Source organism: Dama dama, chromosome 24 (assembly GCF_033118175.1).
Source record: "Dama dama isolate Ldn47 chromosome 24, ASM3311817v1, whole genome shotgun sequence".
In the NCBI taxonomy this organism is placed as follows: domain Eukaryota; kingdom Metazoa; phylum Chordata; class Mammalia; order Artiodactyla; family Cervidae; genus Dama; species Dama dama.
In genome coordinates this window covers 12,810,766-12,836,899 of record NC_083704.1, presented here as the reverse complement: position 1 = coordinate 12,836,899, position 26,134 = coordinate 12,810,766, and the positions used below count along the sequence as shown (strand labels likewise).

The window sequence follows — 26,134 nt, the reverse complement described above, 5'->3', positions numbered from 1 at the left end:
CAGTGCAGAAACTGGAAGGGGTATGTGTGTTAGTGGAAATCTGTGGAAGTTCTAAAGGCCTCCAAGTAGAGAAAAGAAAAAAGACCACATAACAAAGGAGCAGGAATCAGAATGGCTTTGGATTTCTCAATGACAGCACTAAAATCTAGCAGACAAGGGGTAAAGGCCTTAAAAAAACATAAGGGAAGATAATTTGCATCCTAAGAATTCTATACCCAGCCAAACTATCACTGAGTATAGACTACCTGCATTTTCCAACAGACAAGGTGAGCTGGCTATCTTCTGTTTGCTCCTCCTAACCCTTTTTGTGCTCAGATAGGTAAACCTGCATGGATTCCTTTGCTCGAGTTCTCTTGCCTTTTGGCTTCTGGTGGCTTTGGCAAATGTGAGACACTGGTGGGATACCTCAGGGCAGAAGAGAGGTCAGTGCTGTGTTCATTTACTCAAAGTCACAGATCTTGCTCATCAACACTTTTCTTATAGCTACAGTTCTCTGGATTCTAGTGAACATGCCTTCCTTTCTCCCTTCAGCCCTAAATCTTCCTGCTCTTGCTAACCCCATCTCTTAAGATCATTCACACCTTTATCAATTATTCCTTCATTAAGCTTTCACCTGGACCTTGATTGAATACAGGTCTCCCAAAACGTAGCCATACCCTATTTTTTTCTCTCATAAAACCAACGGAGGAAGTTCTCCACTAAAATAACGAAAGAAGACACAGGAATGAGGCAAACAGAATCCGTACAACAATGGGTGAAAAGAGATTGCAGGATGACAGCTTTGTCTTAGGTAAACAGAACAACCAATTCTAATTGCAGCAGGCGGGATAGCAGTGACAGTGCAGGAATTTCACACCCGCTACGAGGTTTGTGGACCTGACCGAAGGAGGGAGAGAGCGAGCGAGCGCGTGCGAGCGAGCACTGTCCCCCTGACACACCCAATGGCGACCGGCTGCAGCCCAGGACTGCGGGAGGGGTGGGGGTGGCGGCAATCAACCCGCAGAGCTTAGCACTGGTGCTGCCGCAGGGCGGGCAGCCGGGTAATCTGCGCACGCGCATCCCCTCCGCGCCGGCCAGCCTGCAGCGCACGCGCAGTTCGCCCTCGCTACCTCCGTCAGTCCCTGCAGAGCCTGGGTCCCACCCCCGCAGGCCCCGCCCCGCTCCCGTGCGCCGAACGCCCCATATCCGGGTTCCCGCCGCTGCCGCTGCCGCGCTCATTCAGCTTTGCCGGGAGCGGTGTGATTCCCGACCAAGATGGCGGCCGTGGGGCGAGTCGGCTCCTTCGGTTCCTGTCCGCCAGGATTAACCTCGACTTATACAGGCGGCCCCTTGGCCAACGAGCTAGCGTCGGGCAACGGCGGCGCCGCGGCAGGCGACGACGAGGACGGACAGAACCTTTGGTAAGGACCGCACCCCTCCCTGGTTCCCGCTGGCAACCCCGGCCCGGGGATGGTCCAGGGTCGCGTGCCCGCCGGGGCTCGGCGCCCGGCCCAGGCCGCCGCGTTCTCGGCCGCCCCCGTCCGGGCGTGGAGGCCGGGGCAGCCCCTCCGGCGCGGGGCCCCGGCCTGAGCGCGCGCCTTGTTCCCCGCCAGGTCCTGCATCCTCAGTGAGGTGTCCACCCGCTCCCGCTCCAAACTCCCCGCGGGGAAGAATGTGCTGCTGCTGGGTAAGTGCCCCACCTGCTCCGCCCTGCGCGGCGTCCTCCCGGGCCTGGGTCCGGGTCCGCCCGCCGCCCTCCGGCTGGCTTTGTGCGGACAGCCTGGCCGGGCCCCGCCCCGCCGCCCGACCTGTCGCTGACAGCTGGGGGAGAAGAGAAACTGGGAGCCCTGCCCCGGGACCTGCGGGGACCCGCCCTCCCCAGGACCCTTCTCCTCTGCTGGGTGTGTGTGGGGGTGGCCCTGACAGTCTCCCCTGGGAAGGACAATGCGATAGCCCATCTGAGAGCTCTCGTGGCTTAGGATTTACCTCGAAAATAAGGACGGTTTTTCTTTCATAACAAAAATTGGTAGCAGGAGGCTCTCCGCCAGAGTTCTGTTGCAAATAGCATGCCATCAATATTTAATAGCAGGCTCTTTGTGTAATTGACAGAGAAGCTAGAAAGGGGACCTGGTAGTTGTGATAAATGTTCTTATTTGATTCAGTTTTTATAGGTACAATGGGCTCGTGTTGCAGCTGCCTTTTTCACTAACACCTATAGGGCAGTAAACAGCTTTCTCTTTCAGCCCCTTTGGCCAGATGGGTGTAATAAGGAGAAATGGTCTAATGTGTCGAGTGTCCAGATTGTTCTATATCCCCTCTGCTCTCCTGGAGTTAGGTATTTGTTTCTTTACAGAGTCTGCGGGTGGACGTGGAGAACAATTCACAGGTTCACCTTTTTGCAGGCTTAGCTCCAAAGTCATTTAGAGGAGAGATTTCTTTCATACTCTTTCGATGTGAAAATTTGAAGTTTGGCTCATAAGATGACGGTTAAATTTTAAAACTTTGGTGTTGATGCCTCAAGACTTTTTATGTGCATTTAAAAACAGGAAAGGAAACAGAAGTCAAATCTATTTGTCAGGGTCTGCTTTTAATGGGAATGTTTATTTTATTATTTTTTTAATGGGAATGTTTAAATAAAAACAAATTATTTTTCATGAACTGCTGCCAGTCTGCAGTGTGATTCTTGACGTTATTTAAGGTTAATGGAGCTATTTGAAAAATTAGTGTTACCTTTGTTTTTAATGTGATTGAAAGTACCTCCTGCAGATTCACCTGGGTTCCCTCATGACCATGTCACATACTAGTCCTGTGATCTTATGCAGGTTCTTTGACTTCTATGACCCTCAGTTTCTTTCTTAAAATTGACATTATAGAAATAATACCTACTTCTTAGGGTTATGGGACAACTGAGTGAGATAATGTTTGTGAAGTGATAACAGAACAATGACTTTTGTGAGTCTCTTTTAAATGGATTAGAAAATATTTTTATTTTAAAAATTGAGTTAGTACCTACATAGTGGTAATAGAGGCCAGAGACAGAACCTAAAAGCAAAAAAGAAAAAATCCAGAAAATGTTTTCAATCTACTAGCTTAAACAAATTTCTATTAAGTGCTTAAACTAAAATGTACCTAACACAGCTTGACCTCATTGAGGTGGGTTGTATTTTTAATTACTCTCAAGACTTCTTTTCAAATGCTGCTGCTGTAAAGAGAAGATCCTGATTTTTGTTCTCATTTTAGAAGTTCTTCCCAACTAATTCTTAGTGCATTAGATGTTACTTACATGATTCTGTTTCTAGTGAAACAAAAGTGACAGTTTTGTTCATTTCTTGATGTTTCTAATTTGCACTGAGGTTGCGCCATGTTTTTTTTTTTTGCGCCATGTTTTTTAAACCCTTTTTTAAACCTCTGTCTTTGGGTCAAAGACTGAATATACTTAAAGGCCCTAGACTTCCATCCCTCCAAACTTAGACTAGATAGTTCTATATCTTCTCTGCTGTAAAATAGATTCCTTTTATATGAGCTTTTCCAGCTCCACCTGATACCAAGTTGTGCAAGTTTATAATTTAAAAAAATTTTTTGGGGGGTACTATTTCTACTGGGATTTCATCAAAATCCTTTTCAGCTTTGGGAAAAAGCTGACAACAGATTTTTATACTGATTACATAAACAGGTTTAATTTTCTAGAATACCTCTTAAAGATTTCTTAAAGACATTTTACCATCATGTATTATGGCTGCCTTCAGTTTATGCTGGTGGAAGAGAAAAATGTATAAATAGGGATTGTGGTTCTCTTTGTTTGGAGTTTGAATGTGCTAGACAAAGGATATTTGACTCTAATATGTCTTTCATAATATGAATTATGGTGATCTCTGGAGTCCCATATTTAAAAAACCAAATCTGAGACTAAAAAGATTTTACATTTCCAGTTCAGTTCAGTTGCTCAGTCGTGTCCAACTCTTTGCGACCCCATGAACAGCAGCATGCCAGGCCTGCCTGTCCATCACCAACTCCCGGAGTCCAGCCAAACCCATGTGCATTGAGTCGGTGATGCCATCCAACCATCTCATCCTCTGTCGTCCCCTTCTCCTCCTGCCCTCAATCTTTCCCAGCATCAGGGTCTTTTCAGATGAGTCACCTCTTTGCATCAGGTGGCCAAAGTATTGGAGTTTCAGCTTCAACATCAGTCCTTCTGATGAACACCCAGGACTGATCCCCTTTAGTCCTTGCAGTCCAAGGGACTCTCAAAAGTCTTCTCCAACACCACAGTTCAAAAGCAGTAATTCTTTGGCGCTCAGCTTTCTTTTTTTTTTCTTTAAAATGTTTTATTTATTTACTTATTTATTTTGGCTGCATTGGGACTTCGTTGCGTGTGGGCTACTCTCTAGCTGCGGTGCATGGAGTTTCATTGTGGTGGCTTCTCTTGCTGTGGAGCACGGGCTCTAGGGCACGTGGGCTCAGTAGTTGCGTCTCCCAGGCTCTAGAGCACAGGCTCAGTAGTTGTGGCGCACAGGCTCAGTTGCCCTGTGGCGTATGGAATCTTCCCAGACCAGGGATCGAACCTGTGACCCCTGCATTGGCAGTTGGACTCTCAACCACTGGACCAACAGGGAAGTCCGTGCTCAGCTTTCTTTATAGTCCAACTCTCACATCCATACATGACCGCTGGAAAAACCATAGCCTTGACTAGACGGACCTTTGTTGGCAAAGTAATGTCTCTAGTTTTTAATATGCTGTCTAGGTTGGTCATAACTTTCCTTCCAAGGAGTAAGTGTCTTGTAATTTCATGGCTGCAGTCACCATGTGCAGTGATTTTGGAGCCCAGAAAAATAAAGTCAGCCACTGTTTCCACTGTCTCCCCGTCTGTTTGCCATGAAGTGATGGGACCGGATGCCATGATCTTAGTTTTCTGAATGTTGAGCTTTAAGCCAACTTTTTCACTCTCGTCTTTCACTTTCATCACGAGGCTCAAACATTATTTATCATGAACACAAATTGCAGTTGAGCTTTACCTTGCTCTGCAGCCTCCCCTCCCACTGCCTGGGGTGGAAGGACTCAAAACTGGCAATGTATGCCTGTGTGTGAGCCATCCTCAACACCTTTTCTTTCTTATTTTAAAACCTTTTATCGGAGTACAGTTGCTTTACGTTGTTGTTAGTTTCTGTTGTGCAGCAAAGTGAACCAGCTGTACCTACACCTCCCTCTCGTTTAGATCCCCTCCCCGTTTAGGTCACCACAGGCCCCTGAGTAGAGCGCCCTGGGCTGCACGTAGGTTCTCATTCATTACATAATTTGTATACAGTAGCATGTGTATATCAGTCCCACTCTGTGAGCTCATTGCAGCCTCCCCTCCCCGCCTTGGTATCCATTGGTTTGTTCTTTACATCTGTGTCTCTGTTTCTGCTTTGCAGATAAATTCATCTTCATCATTCCTAGATTCCACATATAAGCAGTATTACATGTTTTTTTCTCTTTCTGAATTCACTTTGTATGAGTCTCTAGGTTTATCTTTGTCTCTTCAGATGATGATATTTCACTCCTTTTAATGGCTGAGTAGTAGTTCATCAGGGGCTTTCCTGATGGCTCAGACGGTAAAGAGTCTACCTGCAGTGTGGGAGACCTGGGTTCGATCCCTGGGTTGGGAAGATCTGGAGAAGGAAATGGCAACCGACTCCAGTATTCTTTCTTGGGAAATCCCATGGACAGAGGAGCCTGGCAGGCTGTAGTCCATGGGGTCACAAAGAGTCGGACATGACTGAGTGACTTCACTTGACTGGTATTTCATTGCATATATGTACCACATCTTTAACCATTGCTTTGTTGATAGACATTTAGGTTGCTTCCATGTCCTGGCTATTGTACATAGCGCTGCAGTGAACACTGGAGTGCATGTATCATTTTGAATTATGTTTTTTTCTGATATATGCCCAGGAGTAGGATTGCTGGATCATATCTGAAAGCATGTACATACAAATCTTAGTTTGCCTCCTCTGCCCCCCTTCCTCCCAACTTCCCCAAATTTGGGATGTAGATGTTAATGCCAATTTGTAGATAAGATACTGAATTTCAGAGACCTGTTCAGTGAGTTTTCCAAGGCCACACAGCTGTAAAGACCTTGCCCTCTGATTTTGGTGAGGCCTTTGGACTTTTGATAGAAATTCCTTCAAGGGAGAAAGTGCCACCTACTCTTCCTACTGCATAACTTTTTAAAAAGGCTATCTTTTGAGTGAAAATACTAATAATTATTTTAAAGTAAAATCCAAATATTTGTTGGATTCTAAGATGTAGCTTAATGAGGGACACTTCTGCTGCCATGGCATTTGTGCTGAAGCAGTTGTTTACTACGTCTGATCCCTGGTGAAACCCAGAAACACTCTGGCATTAACATTCAATCATTCTTGCTTGAAAGATTTTGAGAATGAACTTGTTTGTTCTTGATATTAAAAGGCAGAACTTCTTGTGCATGTGGTTTTAGTAGCATTTAACTTACGAGTGGTCCTTTTAAGAACTTTTTTTCTCTTTACGCTTACTATTTAATCAAACTTGACTACAGTGATTGGAGGTATATGAATTTTAATAGCTGCTGCTGAGGGCACTTTCTCCATACCTTGGGTCGCTTGATCATGTTTTGATAAGACTACCTAAGGAAAATAACAACAGCCACAAATTTGTAGGCACTTACATGTGCCAGGCACATTAGGATTGTTTACATACTGAGATTATCTCCCTAAAGATCAGGAAAGAAACACAGCTGTTACGTAAATTACCCTGAGGTTACATAGCCAGAAAGGGGCAACATCAGGATCCTGAATTGTGCAGTCTGGCTCCAGAGCCAGTATCCTTAATCTATATACCGGGCAGTCTCTCTTCAAGAAAAGAGAGCTCTCTTTGTAGGGAAAGTAAAAGATGTCTAGCAGTTATTAAGGAATTTTCTTTAGTTCTCCTGATGCAATCTGCCTCATTGCAAAAAATCTCATTGATATAGATTAATTGAATTCATTGTCTGAAGATACATACGTAGCGTTGGACGACAGCAGAGTGCCTGGCTGATAGATGAGACATTAGTATTACTTCCTGTTTTGAGGCCATCATGAATTAATGAAAGCTAGTTGGTTGGCCCATTGGTAAATCATGTAAGCCTCATCTTTCTCATCTGTAAATTAAGAGACTTGGACTTAGTGATTTCTGAAGTCTTACCTCCTCTGACATTCTATAATTATTTCTAATTGTAAAGCTTGTGAGTTGTATGTTTTTGAAGAAGTGTTTTGAAAACATGCTGTAATTGGGTTTAAACTGATGAAGTATTTCTTTGTATATGTGGACGGTTTGATTCTGCTCAGGGAAGAAATCTGGAGTCTGCAGTTTTTACCGCTGAAGGCATTACTAGCTCAGGATAGTGCGCAGCCGAAAAAAGTCTCACAAAATACTGAGCATCATCATGAATAAAATTCATTTGTTTTATGTTTGAATTATTTTAAGTAGGAGACCTCAAGATACACATGGACTGGAGATCTTTTCAGGGAAGTAACTTGTCAAGGAAGTGAGTGGTTTTCTGTATAAGGGCTGACTCTGAAAAGAATGAAATTGTTCAGTCAGAAACTGTTTGAGAGAAACTGGGATTAAAGGTCCCCAAAGTTGTGACTTGTGAGAAACAGATTTTTATCAGGTAGCACTGTTATCTGGCATGATCGGCTATAGGAATGGGATATAAGGAATAGTGCTATCACAGCTATGCTGTTGGACTGGTAATTTTCAAAGGTTTAACAAAACTATTGCCTATTACATGTTACTGTCGCTATAAAATATACCAAATATAAAGTGTTTTGAGAGTCCAGTGGCACATTGGTATTTTATGATGGTCAGCAACCTATCAAGGCCACATAGGAAATAATTTAGGCTCTGTGAGCCATATGGTCTCTATTGTAACAGTTCAGCTCTGCCCTTGTAGGCCCCAGACAGCCATAAATAATACATGAGTGAATGAGGGTGGCAGTGTTTAGAAAACTTTATCTGCAGAAAGAGGCTGGCAGACAAGATGTGGCCTATGGGCAGAAGTTTGCAGCCCCCGCTTTTAGAATGTTAGGGGCATCAGTTTATCAGTCAGTGCCAGGTGCCAGTTAATAGAGGTTTCTGGTTAACCGAATATGGTGTTTGGCCCCTAATAGGTGCTCAGTAAATAAATGTTGGATGAATGTTGACCATCTTTTACTTGAAGGTTCATTGTTATACCAGCTAGAGGTATAGTCTGAACACAGGTTTAAAAATTGTCAAGAGAAGCTCATATATTTCCTTCTAGAGCTATTGTCAAAAACAGAAAACAGCTGGAAGAAGTACAGATGTCAGGTGATAAGAGTGGTAATTCAGTTGTGTGACGTCCCCATGAAGGAAGATCAGCAAAAACCCTTTGAAAATGCAGAACAGGAGCCTTGAGTTAGGAAAAAGGAAAGACCCAAGTTCAGCATGGGACTGTGTTACCATAAAGTGAGTGACCAAGGAACCTCCTTGTCGTCCAGAGGTTGAGACTGCTCCCAGTGCAGGGGGCATGGGTTCAATCCCTAGTTGGGGAGCTATATCCAACATGCTTTGTGGTGAGGCCAAAAAGGAAAAAAGAGTGACCATGGACTAACCTTTTGGGGTCCTTATTTTGTTTGTAAAGTAAGGGCAGTGGCCGTTGGAGAAACCTCACAGGTAGGCTCTTTATTCATTAGTTCATCAAGCATGTATTAGAGCGTGCTGTGCATAAAATGCTCTGCTGGGTCATCTGGAGAAGACAAGGCTCGCTACGATGTGGTCCCTGCCCTCCAGGAGCTTATAACCTCCAGTGGGGAGAGACTCACAGCGTCTGGGTGAGAGGTCAGATGTGTCAGTCTGAAGTTAATTGCTAAAGAGATTACATAAGATTTTATGGAAAAGGTGGTGTCTGAGTAAAATTTCGCTAGTAGGGTGGGGGGGGAACACTGCAGGACTGGGGGGACATGTGGCCGCAGCTGAAACCCTGGTGAGAGGATCCCGAGCTGCTCACGTGTCGGGGAGCCCTTAACCAGAGGCCCCGGTGTCGGAGTCAGCCCTCCCAGCATGCGAAGCTGTGGGCTTGTGGGCAGCTCGCAGCCTCCTGACCTTTCAGCGAAGAGTCTTTCACATTTCCTGGGATTCAGAGAACTCAAATGATGAGTAGCACACCTTCTGCTTAAGATTATCATGCACTCTTAAATGATAAAAGTAATACATGTTTCTTGCCAGAGAGAAGAAGTATTTTTGAGTAAGAAAAATCAAAATAACAAGTGGTCTCACCACCTGGAGGTAATCAGTTTTCATTTTCTCTATGTATATATTTGTTTTTTAAACAAAATAGGCTCATACCTCGTATTTTGAAATCAGATTTTTTTTCTCTTTATGTATCAAAGTTTTTTGTTTTTTAAACAAAATAGGCTCATACCTCGTATTTTGAAATCAGATTTTTTTTCTCTTTATGTATCAAAGTTTTTTTTTTTTTTTTGGTATGGTAACATATGGATTTCCCTTTTAGTGACTGAATAATACATATGGCTCTGTCATAAAATTTTACTTGATGGGTAAACAGATTATTCTTGTTACACCCCATTTTCCACTTAAGATACCAGGTATTATCTTTGGGATAAATTTCCACAGGTTGAGTTGCTAGGTCGAAAGTATGTATCTTTAAAGTCTTCTTAAATCTTATTAAACAGTAGTCTTAGAAAGTTGTACTGTTCTACATGTCCCACTATCAGCGTGTGAAAGTACTTGTTTGTCTAACACCATTGGTGACACCAGGGACTGTTCGTGTTAATCTTTGCCTATCTGGTAGGTAGGTTAAAAACGGGCATATTAATTTAAAGGCAGTTGAATTGTAGAATACATACATACTATGCTTGTTCATTAAGAACTGTTGCATGAGGGTGACTTTGACCCTCTGGCGCCTAGGAACTGTTAATAACCATGGGGATCAGCATTTGTTGGCCTTGGTGAATGTTCATTGAATTACACTCAGTGTTTTTCAGTTCAGGTCTAGTGAGAGAAATGGTAGAGGGTAAGTTTTGTTTTTTACTGTCATATAGAAGGCTGAATGACACTCAGAGGTAGGGCTGAGGCCAGCTGCTGGAGCGTGTGTCATGCCTGTTACTCGAGTCTTCTGCTAGGTGCTCTGCTCTGTAGCATGTTGACTGTCTTGTAGAAGAGGGCTTTGAGCCCCAGGGTACACAGCTGAGCTAGGATTCAGGGTTGGCTTTCCACCACACGCACTCCTTGACATGCTGGAGGGAGGTAGTCTTGAATCAGTGGCTGCAGATCCTGTAGCTGGTTGGTAGTTTCTCCCTGCTTTTGCCGGCTGGCAAGGGAGAGGTGCTCTTGGCAGTAGGAAGAGCGGACCAGCCCCCCAACCCCCCCACCCTTCTCGGGTCATCCAGGTAACCTGCGGAAAGCCATGCGGAAGGCCCACGCCCAAAAGTAGCTCCAGTGGTGACTGCTCGTGGCTCTTGGCACCAGAGCTTTCAGATGAAGCAAGATGATTTATTTTCTAGTTTATTTTAATAAACATTTATTTTTGGCTCTGCTGTCTGTTGGTGCGCGTGGGCTTTCTCTGGTTGGGGTGCACGGGCTTCTCCTCGTGTCTGCCCTTGTTGTGCAGCGCCAGCTCTAGGCTCAGCAGTTGTGGCCCCTGGGCTCAGCTGCCTCGAAGTGTGTGGAGTCCTCCCGGAACAGGGATTGAACCCGTGTTCCCTCCATTGGCAGACGGATTTTTAACCACTCGACCACCAGGGAAGCCCAGTAATTTATTTTACATCATGCAAAGCCAAATCAGAGGTGTTCATTTTACAGTGTTGGTATCTTACTTGGATAAAGAAGAAATATTGCAGGCTTCAATTCTCTGTTATGATTGATATCATGATGCTGTGGACCATAAAGTTTCCAACAGAGGTATGTGGAAGTGTGAATCAAAGCTCTGCCCAGAAAGCAGGCGTCAGAGACACAAACCTGTGTCCAGCAGGGAGTGTGCTGTGCTTCAGGCTTCCATGACAGCAGGAAAGAAAGCTGGGAGGAGAGGGAGGCCGAGTACCGCGTAGATTTCCCTCTTGTCATCCCTGTCTTTCTTGAGCTGGGGGGAGGAGACTAGAACCTGCTCCCTAACAATCACAGAGATAATAGAGTGGAGGAGCATTGCTGGATTTAAATCCTGACCCTTCTTCAGCAAGTGGCTTAATCTTTCAGATTATACTGTTTACCTTTGAGGATTATTGTAAGGATTGTATGAGATACTGTTTGTAAAACGCTTCAAACATTGGCATACAGAGGTAGTGGTCAGGACAGCTGTTACTAACCTAGTACAGTATGTACTTAGTGTTTTAACTGCTCATTTTCACAATTCATGTTTTTGTTTTCTTTTTAAAACACCAATGTCTAAGAAAAACCCTAGTGTATCATATCACTGATCAAGAAGGTATGGATTGTAATAGTCCTAGAACTTTAAATCCATCACTTTAAAGATTGGCGATTGTCTGGTTTTACACTCCACCCCACCTCCATTTAGAAGACAAGGGAGCAAATGGAAATATGTGATTTGTCCTGGTTCAGACAACTAATGGTGACAAGGTTATAGTTACTAGAAGTCCCATCTTCTAGATCTTTATGTTTTTATTCATTCATCAAATTACTATAAAGATTATGAGCATTACATCCTGTTGTTAAACTAGAGATCTATGGAGACAAAACAACATCATGAGCACACGTTTACCTTGATGCTGTTTTGGTTATTTTATGTGGAGTTTTTTTTTCCTGATTAATTTGGTGTTCACATGTGAGCTTCGAAGTGAGAATTGATGACTGGTGATGGTGTATGGTAAAACTGAAGTTCTTTTAAGTGCTTGGATCCTGTACTTGGCTCACAGAGAGTGATTTACTTGAATAGATTCAGATGAATAATTTGAAATACAGGCTTATTTGTGGTGGAGAATTTCACTATAATTGTATTAACAAATTCCTCCTTTTCGTCCATCCATTAGGATAGGATTTGGCCTATAGACTGTTGTTCTGTGGCTAGCAAGCTAAGAACGGTGTTTGTTTTTCACATTTTTGAAGAGTTGGGGAGGTGGAACCCAAAGATAAATATGTGACAGAGACCTTATGTGACCTGCAAAACCTAAAGTATTGCTATCTAGTCCCTTACAGGGAAAGTTGCCCAGTGCCTGGATGAGGACATGAAAATAATTTTATTATGATAAAGTTTGATCTAAAGAAATGATCAGTTCAGTTCAGTTGCTCAGTCGTGTCCGACTCTGCAACCCCATGGACTGCAGCACCCCAGGCCTCCCTGTCCATCACCAACTCTTGGAGTTTACTCAAACTCATGTCCATCGAGTCGGTGATGCCATCCAACCATCTCATCCTTTGTCATCCCCTTCTCCTCCTGCCTTCAGTCTGGCCCAGCATCAGGGTCTTTTCCAGTGAGTCAGTTCTTCGCATGAGGTGGCCAAAGTATGTTAGGGGTTTTTTAAATGTGTACTTTATATTTGGGTATAGTTGATTAACAAGGTTGTGTTAGTTTCAGGTGTATAGCAGAATAAATCAGTTATGCATATACATGTGTGTATTGTTTTTCAAATTCTTTTACCATTTAGGTTATTATAGAATATTGAACAGAGGCCCCTGTGCTATACATTAGGTCCCTTGGTTATCTATTTTATTTACTTGTTTCTACTTTAAAATTTTTAGTGGGTATAATTGCTTTATAATGTGTTAATTTTTCAGTTTCAGTTCAGTCGCTCAGTCATGTCCAGCTCTTTGCAACCCCATGGACTGCAGCACACCAGGCTTCCCTGTCCATCACCAACTCCTGGAGCTTGCTCAAACTCATGTCCATTGGGTCGGTGATGCCATCCAACCATCTCATCCTCTGTCGTCCCCTTCTCCCACCTTGAGTCTTTTCCAACATCAGGGTCTTTTCCAGTTCTTCACATCAGGTGGCCAAAGTATTGGAGTTGCAGCTTCAGCATCAGTCCTTCCAATGAATATTCAGGACTGATTTCTTTCAGGTGGACTGGCTGGATCTCCTTGCAGTCCAAGGCACTCTCAAGAGTCTTCTCCAACACCACAGTTCAAAAGCTTCAATTCTTTGGCGCGCAGCTTTCTTTATGGTCCAACTCTCACATTGAACCAGGACTACTGGAAAAACCATAGCCTTGACTAGATGGACCTTTGTTAGCAAAGTAATGTCTCTGCTTTTTAATATGCTGTCTAGGTTGGTCATTGGAGAAGGCAATGGCACTCCACTCCAGTACTCTTGCCTGGAAAATCCCATGGACGGAGGAGCCTGGTAGGCTGCAGTCCATGGGGTCTCGAAGAGTCGGACATGACTGAGCGACTTCACTTTCACTTTTCACTTTTATGCAATGGAGAAGGAAATGGCAACCCACTCCAACGTTCTTGCCTGGAGAATCCCAGGGATGGCGTTGCACAGAGTCGGACACGACTGAAGTGACTTAGCAGTAGGTTGGTCATAGCTTTTCTTCCAAGGAGCAAGTGTCTTTTAATATCATGGTTGCAGTCACCATCTCCAGTGATTTTGGAGCCCCAAAAAATAAAGTCTGTCACTGTTTGCCCATCTGTTTGCCATGAAGTGATGGGACCAGATGCCATGATCTTAGTTTCCTGAATGTTGAGTTTTAAGCCAACTTTTTCACTCTTCTCTTTCACTTTCATCAAAAGGCTCTTTAGTTCTTTGCTTTCTGCCATAAGGGTGGTGTCATCTGCATATTTGAGGTTGTTCATATTTCTCCTGGCAATATTGATTGCTGCTTGAGCTTCATCCAGTCCAGCGTTTCTCATGATGTACTCTGCATGGAAGTTAAACAAGCAGGGTGACAATACATAGGCTTGGTGTACTCCTTTCCCGACCTGGAACCAGTCTGTTGTTCCATGTCCAGTTCTAACTGGCGCTTCCTGACCTGCACACAGGTTTCTCAGGAGGCAGGGCAGGTGGTAATCTCTGCTGTGCAGCAGCGTGAATCAGCTGTTCGTACACAGCTGTCCATGTATATTTTTGGCTTCCTTCTCACTTGGGTCCCCACCCAGCATTGAGTAGGGTTCTGTGTGCTGTCCGGTAGCTTTCTCATTAGTTACCTGTTTAATACATAGTAGTTACGTGTGTCGGTCCCAGTTTCCCAGCTCACCGCCCCTTGCTTTCCCCCTTGGTGTCCACGTGTGTCTTCTCTGTGTCTGTCTCGATGTCTGTTTTGCAGATAGATTCATCTGTACCATTTTTCTGGATTCCACATATGTGTTAATGTGATATTTATTTTTCTGACTTACTTCACTCTGAGAATCTCTAGGTCCATCCGTGTCTCTGCAAATGGCACAGTTCCGTTTGTCTTTATGGCTGCGTGATACTCCATCCCCCTCGTCCCTTTTGTGTTGATGAATATTAGGTTGCCTCCATACCCTGGCTGCTGCAAATAGAGCTGTAGTGAGCACCGGAGAGCGTTGTGAGTCGCGGTTTTCTCCAGGTGCGTGCTCAGGGATGACATGATTGGATCAGGGGGTAGTTAATGTTTTTAGTGCCTGAAGGAATGTCACTGTTCTTCCCAGGGGCTGCATCAGTACGCGCTCCTCCCAACAGTGGAAGAGAGTGCCTTTACTCCACACTGCATTTATTTGGTTTTTAATTTTTAAAAGCATTAATTTATTTATCTCGACTGTTCTGGATCTTCACTGCTGCACACTGGCTTTCTCTGATTGTGGCGAGTGGGGGGCGCCTCTCTAGTTGCATTGTACCGGCGCCCCATTGTGGTGGCTCTTCTTGTTGCGGAGCACGGGCTGTATGGTGTGTGGGCTCAGTGGCTGTGGCGTGCGGGCTCTGGGTGCACAGGCTCAGTGGCTGTGGCTTGTGGGCCCCGGGGCGTGGGCTCACTAACTGTGGCGTGCGGGCTCTGGGTGCACAGGCTCAGTACCCTGCAGCACGTGGGATCTTAGTTCTCTGACCACAGATCAATCTGTCTCCTGCATTGGCGGGCAGCTTCTTAACCACTGGACCGCCAGGGAATTCCCTCCATCATTTATTGTTTGTAGGTTTTTTTTTGATCATGGCCCTTCTGACTGGTGTGGGGTGTCACCTCATTGTAGTTTTGATTTGAATTTCTCTAATAACTAGCGATGTTGAGCATCTTTTCATGTGTTTGGCCATCTGTGTATCTTCTTTGGAAGAATGTCTGTTTAGATATTCTGCCCAGTTTTTGGTTGAGGTTTTTTTTTTTTGGATCTGGATTAGCTGTTTGTGTCATATGTGTGTATGTACATATAAAAATATATATACATGTGTATGTGTATATATATATATTTATTTATTTCTTTGGCTGCACTGGATCTTAGTGGGATCTTTGATCTTCATTGGGGCATGTGGGATCTTTAGTTATGACATGTGGAATCTAGTTCCCTGACCAGGAATTGAACCTGGGTCCGCAGCATTGGTAATGTGGAGTCTTAGCCACTGGGCCACCAGGGAAGTTCTGAGCTGTTTGTATATCTGGAGATTAATCTTTTGCCAGTTACTTGGTTTGTAAATATTTTCTGCCATTCTGAGAGTTATCTTTTCATCTTGTTTATGGTTTCCTTTGCTGTGCAAAATCTTTTAAGTTTAATTAGGTCCTATTTGTTTATTTTTGGTTTTATTTTCTTTATTTTAGGAGGTGGGTTGAAAAAGATCTTGTTGGAGTTTGTCAAAGAGTGTTCTGCCCATATTTTCTTTTTAGAGTTTTATAGTGTCTGACCTTATATTTAGGTCTTTAATCCACTTTGAGTTTATTTCTGTGTATGGTGTTAGGGAGTGTTCTAATTTCATTCTTTTACGTGAAGCTGTCCAGTATGCCCAGCACCACTTACTGAAGAGACTGTCTTTTCGCCACTGTGTATTCTTGCCTCCTTTGTCATGGATTAGTTGACTGCAGGTGTATGGGCTTATTTCTGGGTCCATTGATCTATATTTCTGGTTTTGTGTCAGACCATACTGTTTTGCTTACTGTAGCTTTGTAGTTTAGCCTGAAGTCAGGGAGTCTGATTCTTCCAGCTTTGTTTTTCCTTCTCAGGATTGCTTTGGCTGATTGGGGTCTTTTGTATTTTTATACAAATTTAAAATCTTTTTGTTCTAATTCTGTGAAGAATGCCATTGGTAATATCATAGGGATTGCATTGAGTTTGTAGGTTGCTTTGGGCTTTCCTGGTGGCTCATTGGTAAAGAATCTGCCTGCAGCACAGGAGACCTGAATTTGATCCCTGGGTTGGGAAGATCCCCTGGAGAAGGGAATGGCTACTCACTTCAGTATTCTTGCCTGGAGAATTCCATGGACAGAGGAGCCTGGCTGACTATAGTGCATGGGGTTGCAAAGAGTCAGACACGACTGAGTGACTAACACTTTCACTTTTGGGGTAGTATAGACATATTCACCATATTGATTCTTTCAATCCAAGAACAGGATATATCGCTCCATCTGTTTGTGTTGTCTTTGATTTCTTTCATCACTACCTTACGGTTTTCTGAGTACAGCCCTTTTGCCTCCCTAGGTAGGTTTATTCCTAGTAATTTTGTTCTTTATTGTTGCAGTGGTAAATGGGACAGTTTCCTTAATTTCTCTTTCTGCTCTTTCATTGTTAGTGTATAGGAATGCAAGAGATTTCTGTGCATTAATTTTGTATCCTGCAACTTTGCTAAATTCCTCGACCAGCACCAGTAGTTCTCTGGCATATCTTTAGGATTTTCTGTGTATAGTTTAATCTGTGAACAGTGACAGTTTCACTCCTTCTTTCCCAATTCGGATTCCTTTCATTTGTTCTGATTGCCATGGCGGGGACTTCCAAAACTATGTTGAATTAGAATTGGAGAGAGTGGATGTCGTTGTTTTATTCCTGATCTTAAAGGAAGTGCTTTCAGCTTTTCACCATTGAGTATGATGTTAGCTATAGGTTTGTTATAGATGGCTTTTATTATGCTGAGGTATATTCCCTCTGTGCCTACTTTCTGGAGTTTTTTTTTTTTTTAAATCATAAGTACATGTTGAATTTTGTCAGAAGCTTTTTTGCATCTATTGAGGTGATCATATGGTTTTTATTCAGTTTAATGATGTGGTATGGTATATCACCCTGATTTACAGATACTGAAAAATCCTTGCATCCCTGGGTTATATCCCACTTGACTACGGTGTATGATTTTTTGTGTGTGTGTGGATATATCCCACTTGATTGTGGTATATGATTTTTTTTAAATGTACTGTTTGATTTAATCTGCTAGTATTTTGTCAAGGAATTTCGTGTCTGTGTTCATCAGTGATACTGGCCAGTAATTTTCTTTTCTTTGTGGTATCTTTATTGGGTTTTGGTTTCAGTTCCTGATACCAAATGATGGTGGCCTCTTAGAATGAGTTTGGGAGTGTTCCTTCCTTTGCAGTTTTTTGAGTTTCAGGAGTGCGTGAGTGAAGTCGCTCAGTTGTGTCCGACTCTTTGCGACCCCATGGACTGTAGCCTACCAGGCTTCTCCGTCCATGGGATTTTCCAGGCAAGAATACTGGTGTGGGTTGCCACTTAAATGCTCGATAGAATTTACCCATGAAACTGTCTGACCCTGGACTTTCCTTTGTTGGGCCTTTTTTAATCTCAAGTTTCACTTTCAGTACTTGTGATTTGTTTGTTCATATTTTCAGTTTCTTCCTGGCTCAATCTTGGGAAATTGTACCTTTCTAAGAATTTGTCCATTTCTTCTAGGTTGTCCCTTTTAATTGGCATGTAGTTGCTTGTACATGTTGCTTTTATGATCCTTTGTATTATATTTTCTTTTTTAAAAAATATGTTCTGCGTCGGGCCTTGGTTGTGTCACTTGAGATCTTTCCCTGCAGCACGGGAACGCTCTGGTTGTGACATGCAGGCTTGGTTTCTCTGTGGCCAGTGGGAGCTTAGTTATCCAACCACGGGTTGAACCCGTGTCCCTGCATTGCAAGGTAGATTCTTGACCACTGGACCACCAGGGAAGCCCCAACCCTGTGTACTTCTGTGGTGTCTGTTGTAACTTCTCCTTTCCGATTTTATTGATTTGTGCCCTCTTCCTTTTTTTCTTGGTGAGTCTGGATAAACGTTGATCAATTTTGCTTATCTTTTCAGAGAACCAGCATTTAGTCTCATTGGTCTTGATCTCTATTTCATTTATATCTGTTCTAATCTTTATGATTTCCTTCTTTGCACTAAGTTTGGGTTTTGTTTGTTCTTCTTTCTCTAGTTGCTTTGGGTATAAAGCTTAGGTTGTTTGAGATTTTTATTATTTCTTTAAAAAATTTTTTTAAACTTAATATATTTATTGATAAAGAGTTGACTTGCAGTGTTTCAGGTGCACAGCAGGTGATTCAGCTATACATATATGCATATATTTTTTGAAATTGTTTTCCATTATAGGTTATTACAAGATATTGGCTATAGTTCTCTGTGCTATACAGTAAACCTTTGTTGCTTGTTGCATATGTGTTTTTTTAATTAGAAATTTAGCATTCTAGTCATACTAAGTCAAACAAGTGAAATCAAAATCTCATAAATTTTTTAGACAAAAATTCATGTTTTCTCAAATGTATAATACATATTATTTATGTATATATGTATGTAAAAGCTTTTGAGATTTTTTTCGTATTTCTTGAGGCAAGACTATATTGCTGCAAACTTCCCTCTTAGAACTGGTTTTGCACATCCCTTAGGTTTTTGGATATTTATGCTTTCGTTTTCATTTGACTGGGTATTTATTTCCTTTTTGATTCCTTCAGTGATCCATTGGTTGTTGAGTAGCATATTATTTAGCCTTTCCATGTTTGTGTTTTTTTACAGTCTTTTTTCTTGTAGTTGATTTCTAATCTCATAGCATTGTGATCAGAAAAGATGCTTGATATGATTTCAGTTTTCTTAAATTTACTGAGCCTTGCTTTGTGGCTCAGCATGTGGTCAATTCTGGAGAATATTCCTTGTGCACTTGGAAGAATGGGTATTTTGCTGGTTTTGGATGGAATGCTCTGTAAATATTAAGTCCGTCTGGTCTGATGTGTTATTTAAGGTCTGTGTTTCCTTATTGATTTTCTGTCTGGATGATCTGTCCATTGATGAAAATGGGATGTTAAAGTCCCCTACTATTACTGTGGTACTGGCAATTTCTCCTTTAATGGCTGTTAGTATTTGCCTTATATTGATGTGCTCCTATTGAATGCATATATATTTACAGTTGTTGTATCTTCTTGGATTGATCCCTTGATCATTATGTAGTGTCCTTCTTTGTCTTTTGTAGCAGTCTTTATTTTAAGGGCTGTTTGTCTGATATGAGTATTGCTTCTCTAGCTTGCGGTTGATTTCTGTTTGCATGGAATACCTTTTCCATCCCTTCACTTTCAGTTTGTATGTGTCCCTAAATCTGAAGTGGGTCTCTTGTAGCAGCATATAGACACGTCTTATTTGTTTTTGTATTCATTTAGTCAGTCTGTCTTTTCATTGGTTTTACTCCGTTTCCAGTTAAGGTAATTACTGATACGTCTGTTTCTGTTACCATTTTCTTAATTCTTGTGAGTTTTTTTGTAGGTCTTTTCTTTCCTTCCTCTTTTGTTCTCTCGTGATTTGATGACTAACTTTGGTATTGTGTTTGGATTTGTTTTTCTTTTGTGTGAGTGTATCTATTGCAAGATTTTTGGTTTGTGGCTACCTTGAAGTTGTTTTTTTTTTTTGAAGTTGTTTTTTAAAGCATGTTTATTTCTGGCTGTGTTGGGTCTTGGTTGCTGCATGGCCTTTTCCCTCGTTGCTGTGAGTGGGAGCTGCTCTCTAGCTGTGGCGTGCGGGCTCCTCATTACGGTGGGTCTCATGTTGCAGGGCACAGGCTCTAGGGTGCATGGGCTGTAGTGGTTGAGGGGTGAGGGCTCAGCAGTTGCAGCGCCCGGGCTCTCGAGCACAGGCTCAGTAGCTGTGCCTCATGGGCTTACTTGCCGCAGGGCATGTGGGGTCTTCCCAGACCGGGGATCGAACCATGTCTCCTGCATTGGCGGGCAGGTGCTTTTCCACTGAGCCACCAGGAGAGCCTGACCTTGAGATTTTGATAGAGCAGTCTGTATATAAACAAGATTGTTCAAAGTTGCTGGTCTTTTAATTATAAATGCATTTCCAATATCCTGCGTGTGTACGCTCCTCTTCTCACAATTGCTAGTTGTATAAATTTTAATTTTTTGACTGGGCCATGAGGCATGTGGTATCTTTAGTTCCCTGACCAGGGATGGATCCCATGCCCCCTGCTTTGGAAGTGCAGTATCTTAATGACTGGACTGCCAGGGAAGTCCCACGATGCTAGTCTTGATATATTTGTATGTTGTAGGTGGGTTATTTCCTACCTTTACTGTATGTTTGACTTTACCACTTGTTATTTTGCACTTGTAATTTTCTTGTTTCTAGTTGTGGCCTTTTCTTTTCTGCCTAGAGAAGTTCTTTTAACATTTGTTGCAAAGCTGATCTGGTGATGCTGAATTCTCTTAGCTTTTGCTTATCTGTAAAGATTTTGATTTTTCCTTCGAATCTAAATGAGAACCTTGCTGGGTAGAGTATTCTTGGTTGTAGATTGTTCCCTTTCATCGCATTCACTATAACTTGCCACTCCCTGCTGGCTTGCAGAGTTTCTGCACCTTATGGGAGTTTCCTTGTTTGTTACTTACTGCTTTTTTCTTGTTGCTTTTAATATTTCTTCTTTGTCATTAATTTTTGTCAGTTTGATCACTGTGTGTCTTGCCATGTTCCTCCCTGGGTTTATCCTGCCTGGGACTCTCTGTGCTTCCTTAATTCAGGTGACTGTTTCCTTTCCCAGGCTAGGAAAATTTCAGTTATTGTCTCTTCAGATATTTTCTCAGGTCCTTTCTCTCTCTCCTTCTCCTTCTGGGACCTTTATAATGTGAATGTTGCTGCATTTAATGTTGTCCCAGAGGTCTCTTGGACTCTGTTCTTTTTTTCTTTCTCTTTCTTCTGTTCTGAGGCAGTGTGTTCCCACCATTCTGCTGTCTTCTCCATTCTTGTGCCTCCCCTTATGCTGCAGTTGGCTCCTTCTAGTGTATTTTTTATATCAGTTGTTGTCTGTCTGTCTGTTCTTTAGTTTTTCTAGGTCTTTGTTAAATATTTCTTGTATCCTGATCTGTGCCTTCGTTCTCTTTTGAAAGAAAAGTAGTTTATTTTTGGCTGCGCTGGGTCTTCATTGCTCTGCAGGAGTGTTCTCTAGCACCGTGAGTGGGGGCTGCTCTCGCTGTGTGGGGGGGCTTCTCACTGCAGTGGCTTCTCTTGCGGAGCGCGGGCTCTAGGTGCCTGGGCTTCAGTAGTTGCAGCATGTGAACTCGGTAGTTGCTTAGGAGCTCAGTAGTTGTGGCACACAGGCTCAGCTGCTCTGTGGCATATGAAAACTTCCCAGAGCAGGGATCGAACTTGTGTCCCTTGTATTGACAGGCGGATTCCTATCCACTGCGCCACCAGGGATGTCCTGTTTCCATTCTTTTTCTGAGATTTAGGATCATCTTTACTACCGTTACTCTGAATTATTTTTCAGATAGATTGCCTGTCTCTGTTTCCCTTAGTTGTTTTTCTGGGGTTTTATGTTGTTTCTTCATCTGGGAAATGTTCTGCTGCTGTCTCATTTTATCTGACTTCCTCTGATTGTAGTTTCTGTCCTGCAGGCTGCGGAGAGGTAGTTCTTGCTTCTGCCGTCTGCGCCGTGGTGGGTGAGACTAAGAGACTTGTGCAGGTTTCCCCGTGGGAGGGACTCGTTCCTACCCACTGGTGGGTGGAGCTGGGTCTTGTCCTTTGGTGGGCAGGGCTGTGTCAGGGGATATGTTTAGTGGGCAGCCTTCAAGAAGACTCTAAGTTGTGTCTTTGCTAATAGGTTGGACTATGTTCCCACGCTGTTGGTCTCCAGCATTGGAGGTTACAAGCTTTTGGGAGGGGCCAGGTCCTGGTGAAAAAATAGCGGCTTCTAGGAGGGGTCCTGCCACTAGGTACTCCCCAGAACTGCCTCCACCGGCGTCTGTCCCTGTCGTGAGCCACAGCCAGCCCCTGCCTCTGCAGGAGACCTTCCAATACCAGCAGATATGTCTGGCCCAGGCTTTTATGAGGCCAGTGCTTTTTACCTGTGCCCTGGGTACGCACTAGACTTTGTGTGTGCCTTCTGAGAGTAGAGTTTCTGTTTCCTTCAGTCCTATGAAATTGCAGCGGTCAACATCTGCTGGCCTTCAAAGCCAGATCCTCTGGGGCTCCACCTCCCATGTTCAGATCCCCAGGCTGGTGACCCAGACATGGGGCTCAGAACTTCCACCCCTGTGGGAGGACCTCGGGTTGTACTTATTTTCTCTTCTGTGGGTTGCCCACCTAGCGGGTATATGATTTCATTTTATTATGATGGTGTCCCTTCCTCCTGTCTCACTGTGGCTGCTGCTCTGTGTTTGGGTGTAGAATGTCTTTTTTGGTAGGTTCCGGGTTTTTCTTTCTTCGTCAATGGTATTTCAGCTGTTAGTTGTGATTTGATGTTCTCATAAGAAAAGATGAACTCATGTCCTTCTTTGCCATCTTATCTCGGAAGCTTCAGTGTTTTGTCTTTTTTGGGTTTTTTTGTTTTTTTTTTTGCCCTGTGGCTTGTGGGATTTTAGTTCTCTGACCAGGGATTGAGCCTGGCAGTGAAAGCGCAGAGTCCTGACCACTGGCCTGCCAGGGAATTTCCTGCTTTGTTTTCAGAACTCATTCAAAATATGGCCTATAAGAAAATCTGATACGTAAATGCAAGTTTAGAGAAACTGTTTAGAGAATAATTTTAACGTCATCACTAAGGAGTGCTTTATAGAAGGACTTTGATCTTAGTCTGTTTAAACAGGAACTCTCTTCTTGTACAAGTGTGTGTTTACAGATCATAAGCTCTTTGGCTGGCACACGTAATGCTGGTGTGTCTGTTTTGCCGCCAGTTGAAGGCCAAGGAAGTGAAGATAAGGCTTTCTTAAAGTTCGTAGAGGACGGGTGGATGCATTCTTTCAGCATTGTTTGAAGCCACACAGGCCCCATTGCCCTACTTGCCACTTTAAAGATACTAATTGTATAAAATGATGTATGTGTGTAGTTTTTAGTTTATTTTGCTCACTTTTAGGCTCTGTGTTTTGTTTTCCAAAAATAACTTGGAATTTACTGACTTGTTTCTTGAATAGTTTGGCCATTAAATATGATTTTAAAATGTCTTATCAATTCCAATAGGCATCCTGAATTTTAACACTTTGATCCTTTTAATTGCATGATAGAATAAAGAGAGAAAGTTCACGATGGACTTAATATCTTCAAACTTATTTCAGCTTGGCTGTGGCCAGGCAGTTGAATACTGATGACTGTATAGTGACTGAAAAGTTTTCCTAAGTTTAGCGAAGGAGGTATTTTTTATGATCTGTTACTGATGAGAGTTTTATAGGTAATAGTAAATCATCATAGTAGATTGCGGTGAAGGCCGAAGATAAGCGATGACAGATGAGGTATAGTTACGAAAATAGAGACTCCACGTGGTTGTGAGAAAGATAAGAACTGTTGTTGCGAGCTGCGGAGCCTGCATGCTGCCAGCCCGTGCGCCTAGAGCCGGTGCTCCTCAGCAGAAGCATCCCTGCGGCGAGCAGCCCGTCTCCCGCCACTGGAGGGCTGCCCCCCGCTCCGCACAGCTGGAGAGAGCCCACGCGTGGCTGGGAAGGTGGGGCACAACCGAAAAAGGATGATGCTGGTAAAGGATCTTCTGTGAATAGGACCGATGCTGTGGAGTGAATGCGTCCCCCCAAATTCTCGTTGAGATTCTAACCCCAGTGTGATGGCATTGGGAGACGGGGGAGCCCTGGTGAATGAGATTGGCATCCTTACAAAAGGAATGCTGGAGAGCTGTCTATCGCCCTTCCTGCTATGAGGGGACACAGCGAGAAGACTTCCTGACCCAGGAAGCCAGCCTTTACTAGACAGACATGCCAATATCTTGATCCTGGACTTCACAGCCTTCAGAACTGTTAAAAAGAAATGTCTTGTTGAAAAGTCACCCAGCCTATGGCTTTTTTGTTATAGCGGCCTGAAGAGACTGAGACATGGTTCCTGGTGTTTTGTATGCATTTATTTTTGGCTGTGCCGGACCTTCACGGCTCTGTGTAGGCTTTCTCTAGTTGCAGTGAGTGGGGTCTGCGCTTGGTTGTGGTACACAGGCTTCTCATTGCAGTGGCTTCTCTGGTTGTGGCGCGCAGTCTCTAGGCACATTGGGTTCAGTAGTTGTGACACACAGGCTCAACAGTACCAGCTTGCAGGCTCTAGAGCGTGGGCTCAGGGGTTATGGAGCATGGACTTAGTTACTCTACAGCATCTGGATGAAGTCTTCTGGACCAGGGATTGAACTTGTATCACCTACAGTAGCAGGCGAATTTTTATCTACTGTGCTACCAGGGAAGTCCTGGTTTCTGGTTTTGATGAGCCAGCCAGGACAGTGCCTGGTAAGAATGGGGTAATTTCTTTCCTGTAAGCATGTTAAAAGCAAGGAGTTTATGTCCTGCTGCTGCTAAGAGAACTTGCTCAGAGAATGTTGAAAGAAGGGGACAGATGTGACTGATGGAAACACACAGATAAGCCGAATGACGAAGTGTGTGTGTGTTGTTGGAAGTACAAAGGAGGCTGTTAAACCAGACTTTTGGTGGCAGGAGTCTAGAGGATACTAAGCTGAGGCCAGAAAGATAAGGTAGGGTTCTCCAGGTGTGGTGAAGGGAAGTTCCAGAAAGAAGTGACTGCGTGTGAAGATTGAGAGTTGAGAGAGCGAGGCCTCTCTGCTGCCTGGAAGAAGCTGTGAGTGGCTGGGGCCTCGCGTGCAGGTGGGAGGACGTGATGAGAGAGAGGCACGCGAGGGCAGGGGGCTTTGTAAGGGACCTTTACTGTTGGCTCTTTACTGTGAGAACAGCAGGAAGACCCTTAAGGATTTTTTTCTGACATCTTAACGAGAATTCCAAACATAACAGGAAAGTTGAAGGAATTTTACGGTTAGTACTCATATATCCAAACCAGATTCGGCTATTAATATTGAACGGTTTTTGCCTTATCATATAACCATGCAACCATGAAGAAAAACTTCATTTCAAAGTAAATTGCACTAATTGGCGTATTTCCCTCTAAATACTATTAACTAGAATCCCTTTCAGGGTCTTAAGAGGGTGAGTGGCATGATTGTTTTGAGATTACTCAGCTGTAGGATGTGGAATGGATTAGAGTGTGGTATGAACTTGGTGAATGTTCACTTTTGAGTGGTAGGTTTATATAGTGAGAGAAGAGAGCTGGGAGGTGGCTGTGGGTTAAGACAGAGAAAAAGCAGTCTCACATGGGATGTGATTGGAAAATGTCTATAACTCTAGAACAAGACTGTATCTTTGCTAATGCCTCAGTTGAGCTTTCTGGAAATACTAGGTAACAAATGAGCTTCTGTTTACAATGTGTCTTGATTGGTCTTTTTAGTTAGTTAGTTTAGTCGCTCAGTCCTGTCCGACTCTTTGCAACCCCATGAACCGCAGGACGCCAGGCCTCCCTGTCCATCACCAACTCCCAGAGTTTACCCAAACTCATGTCCATTGAGTTGATGATACCATCCAACCATCTCATCCTCTGTCGTCCTCTTCTCCTCCTGCGCTCAATCTTTCAGGGTCTTTTCAAATGAGTCAGCTCTTCACATGAGGTGGCCAAAGTATTGGAGTTTCAGCTTCAGCATCAGTCCTTCCAATGAACACCCAGGACTGATCTCCTTTAGGATGGACTGGTTGGATCTCCTTGCAGTCCAAGAGACTCTCAAGAGTCTTCTCCAACACCACAGTTCAAAAGCATCAATTCTTCTGCGCTCAGCTTTCTTCACAGTCCAACTCTCACATCTATACATGACCACTGGAAAAACCATAGCCTTGACTAGACGGACCTTTGTTGGCAAAGTAATGTCTCTGCTTTTTAATATGCTATCTAGGTTGGTCATAACTTTCCTTCCAAGGAGTAAGCGTCTTTTAATTTCATGGCTGCAATCACCATCTGCAGTGATTTTGGAGCCCCCAAAAAATAAAGTCTGACACAGTTTCCCCTGTCTCCCCATCTA

At 43.5% G+C, this 26,134-nt stretch overlaps 1 protein-coding gene across 1 annotated transcript in view; it reads left to right on the top strand.

Moving 5' to 3' along the window:
- The first annotated feature begins 1,158 nt into the window (after positions 1 to 1,158).
- DYNC1LI1 (dynein cytoplasmic 1 light intermediate chain 1) overlaps positions 1,159 to 26,134 on the top strand; it is a 52,739-nt gene continuing 27,763 nt past the window's right edge. The window contains exons 1-2 of the mRNA XM_061127678.1: positions 1,159 to 1,400; positions 1,593 to 1,666. Coding sequence (XP_060983661.1) covers positions 1,255 to 1,400; positions 1,593 to 1,666 — 220 coding nt within the window. The 5' untranslated portion in view covers positions 1,159 to 1,254. The remainder of the gene's footprint in view (positions 1,401 to 1,592; positions 1,667 to 26,134) is intronic.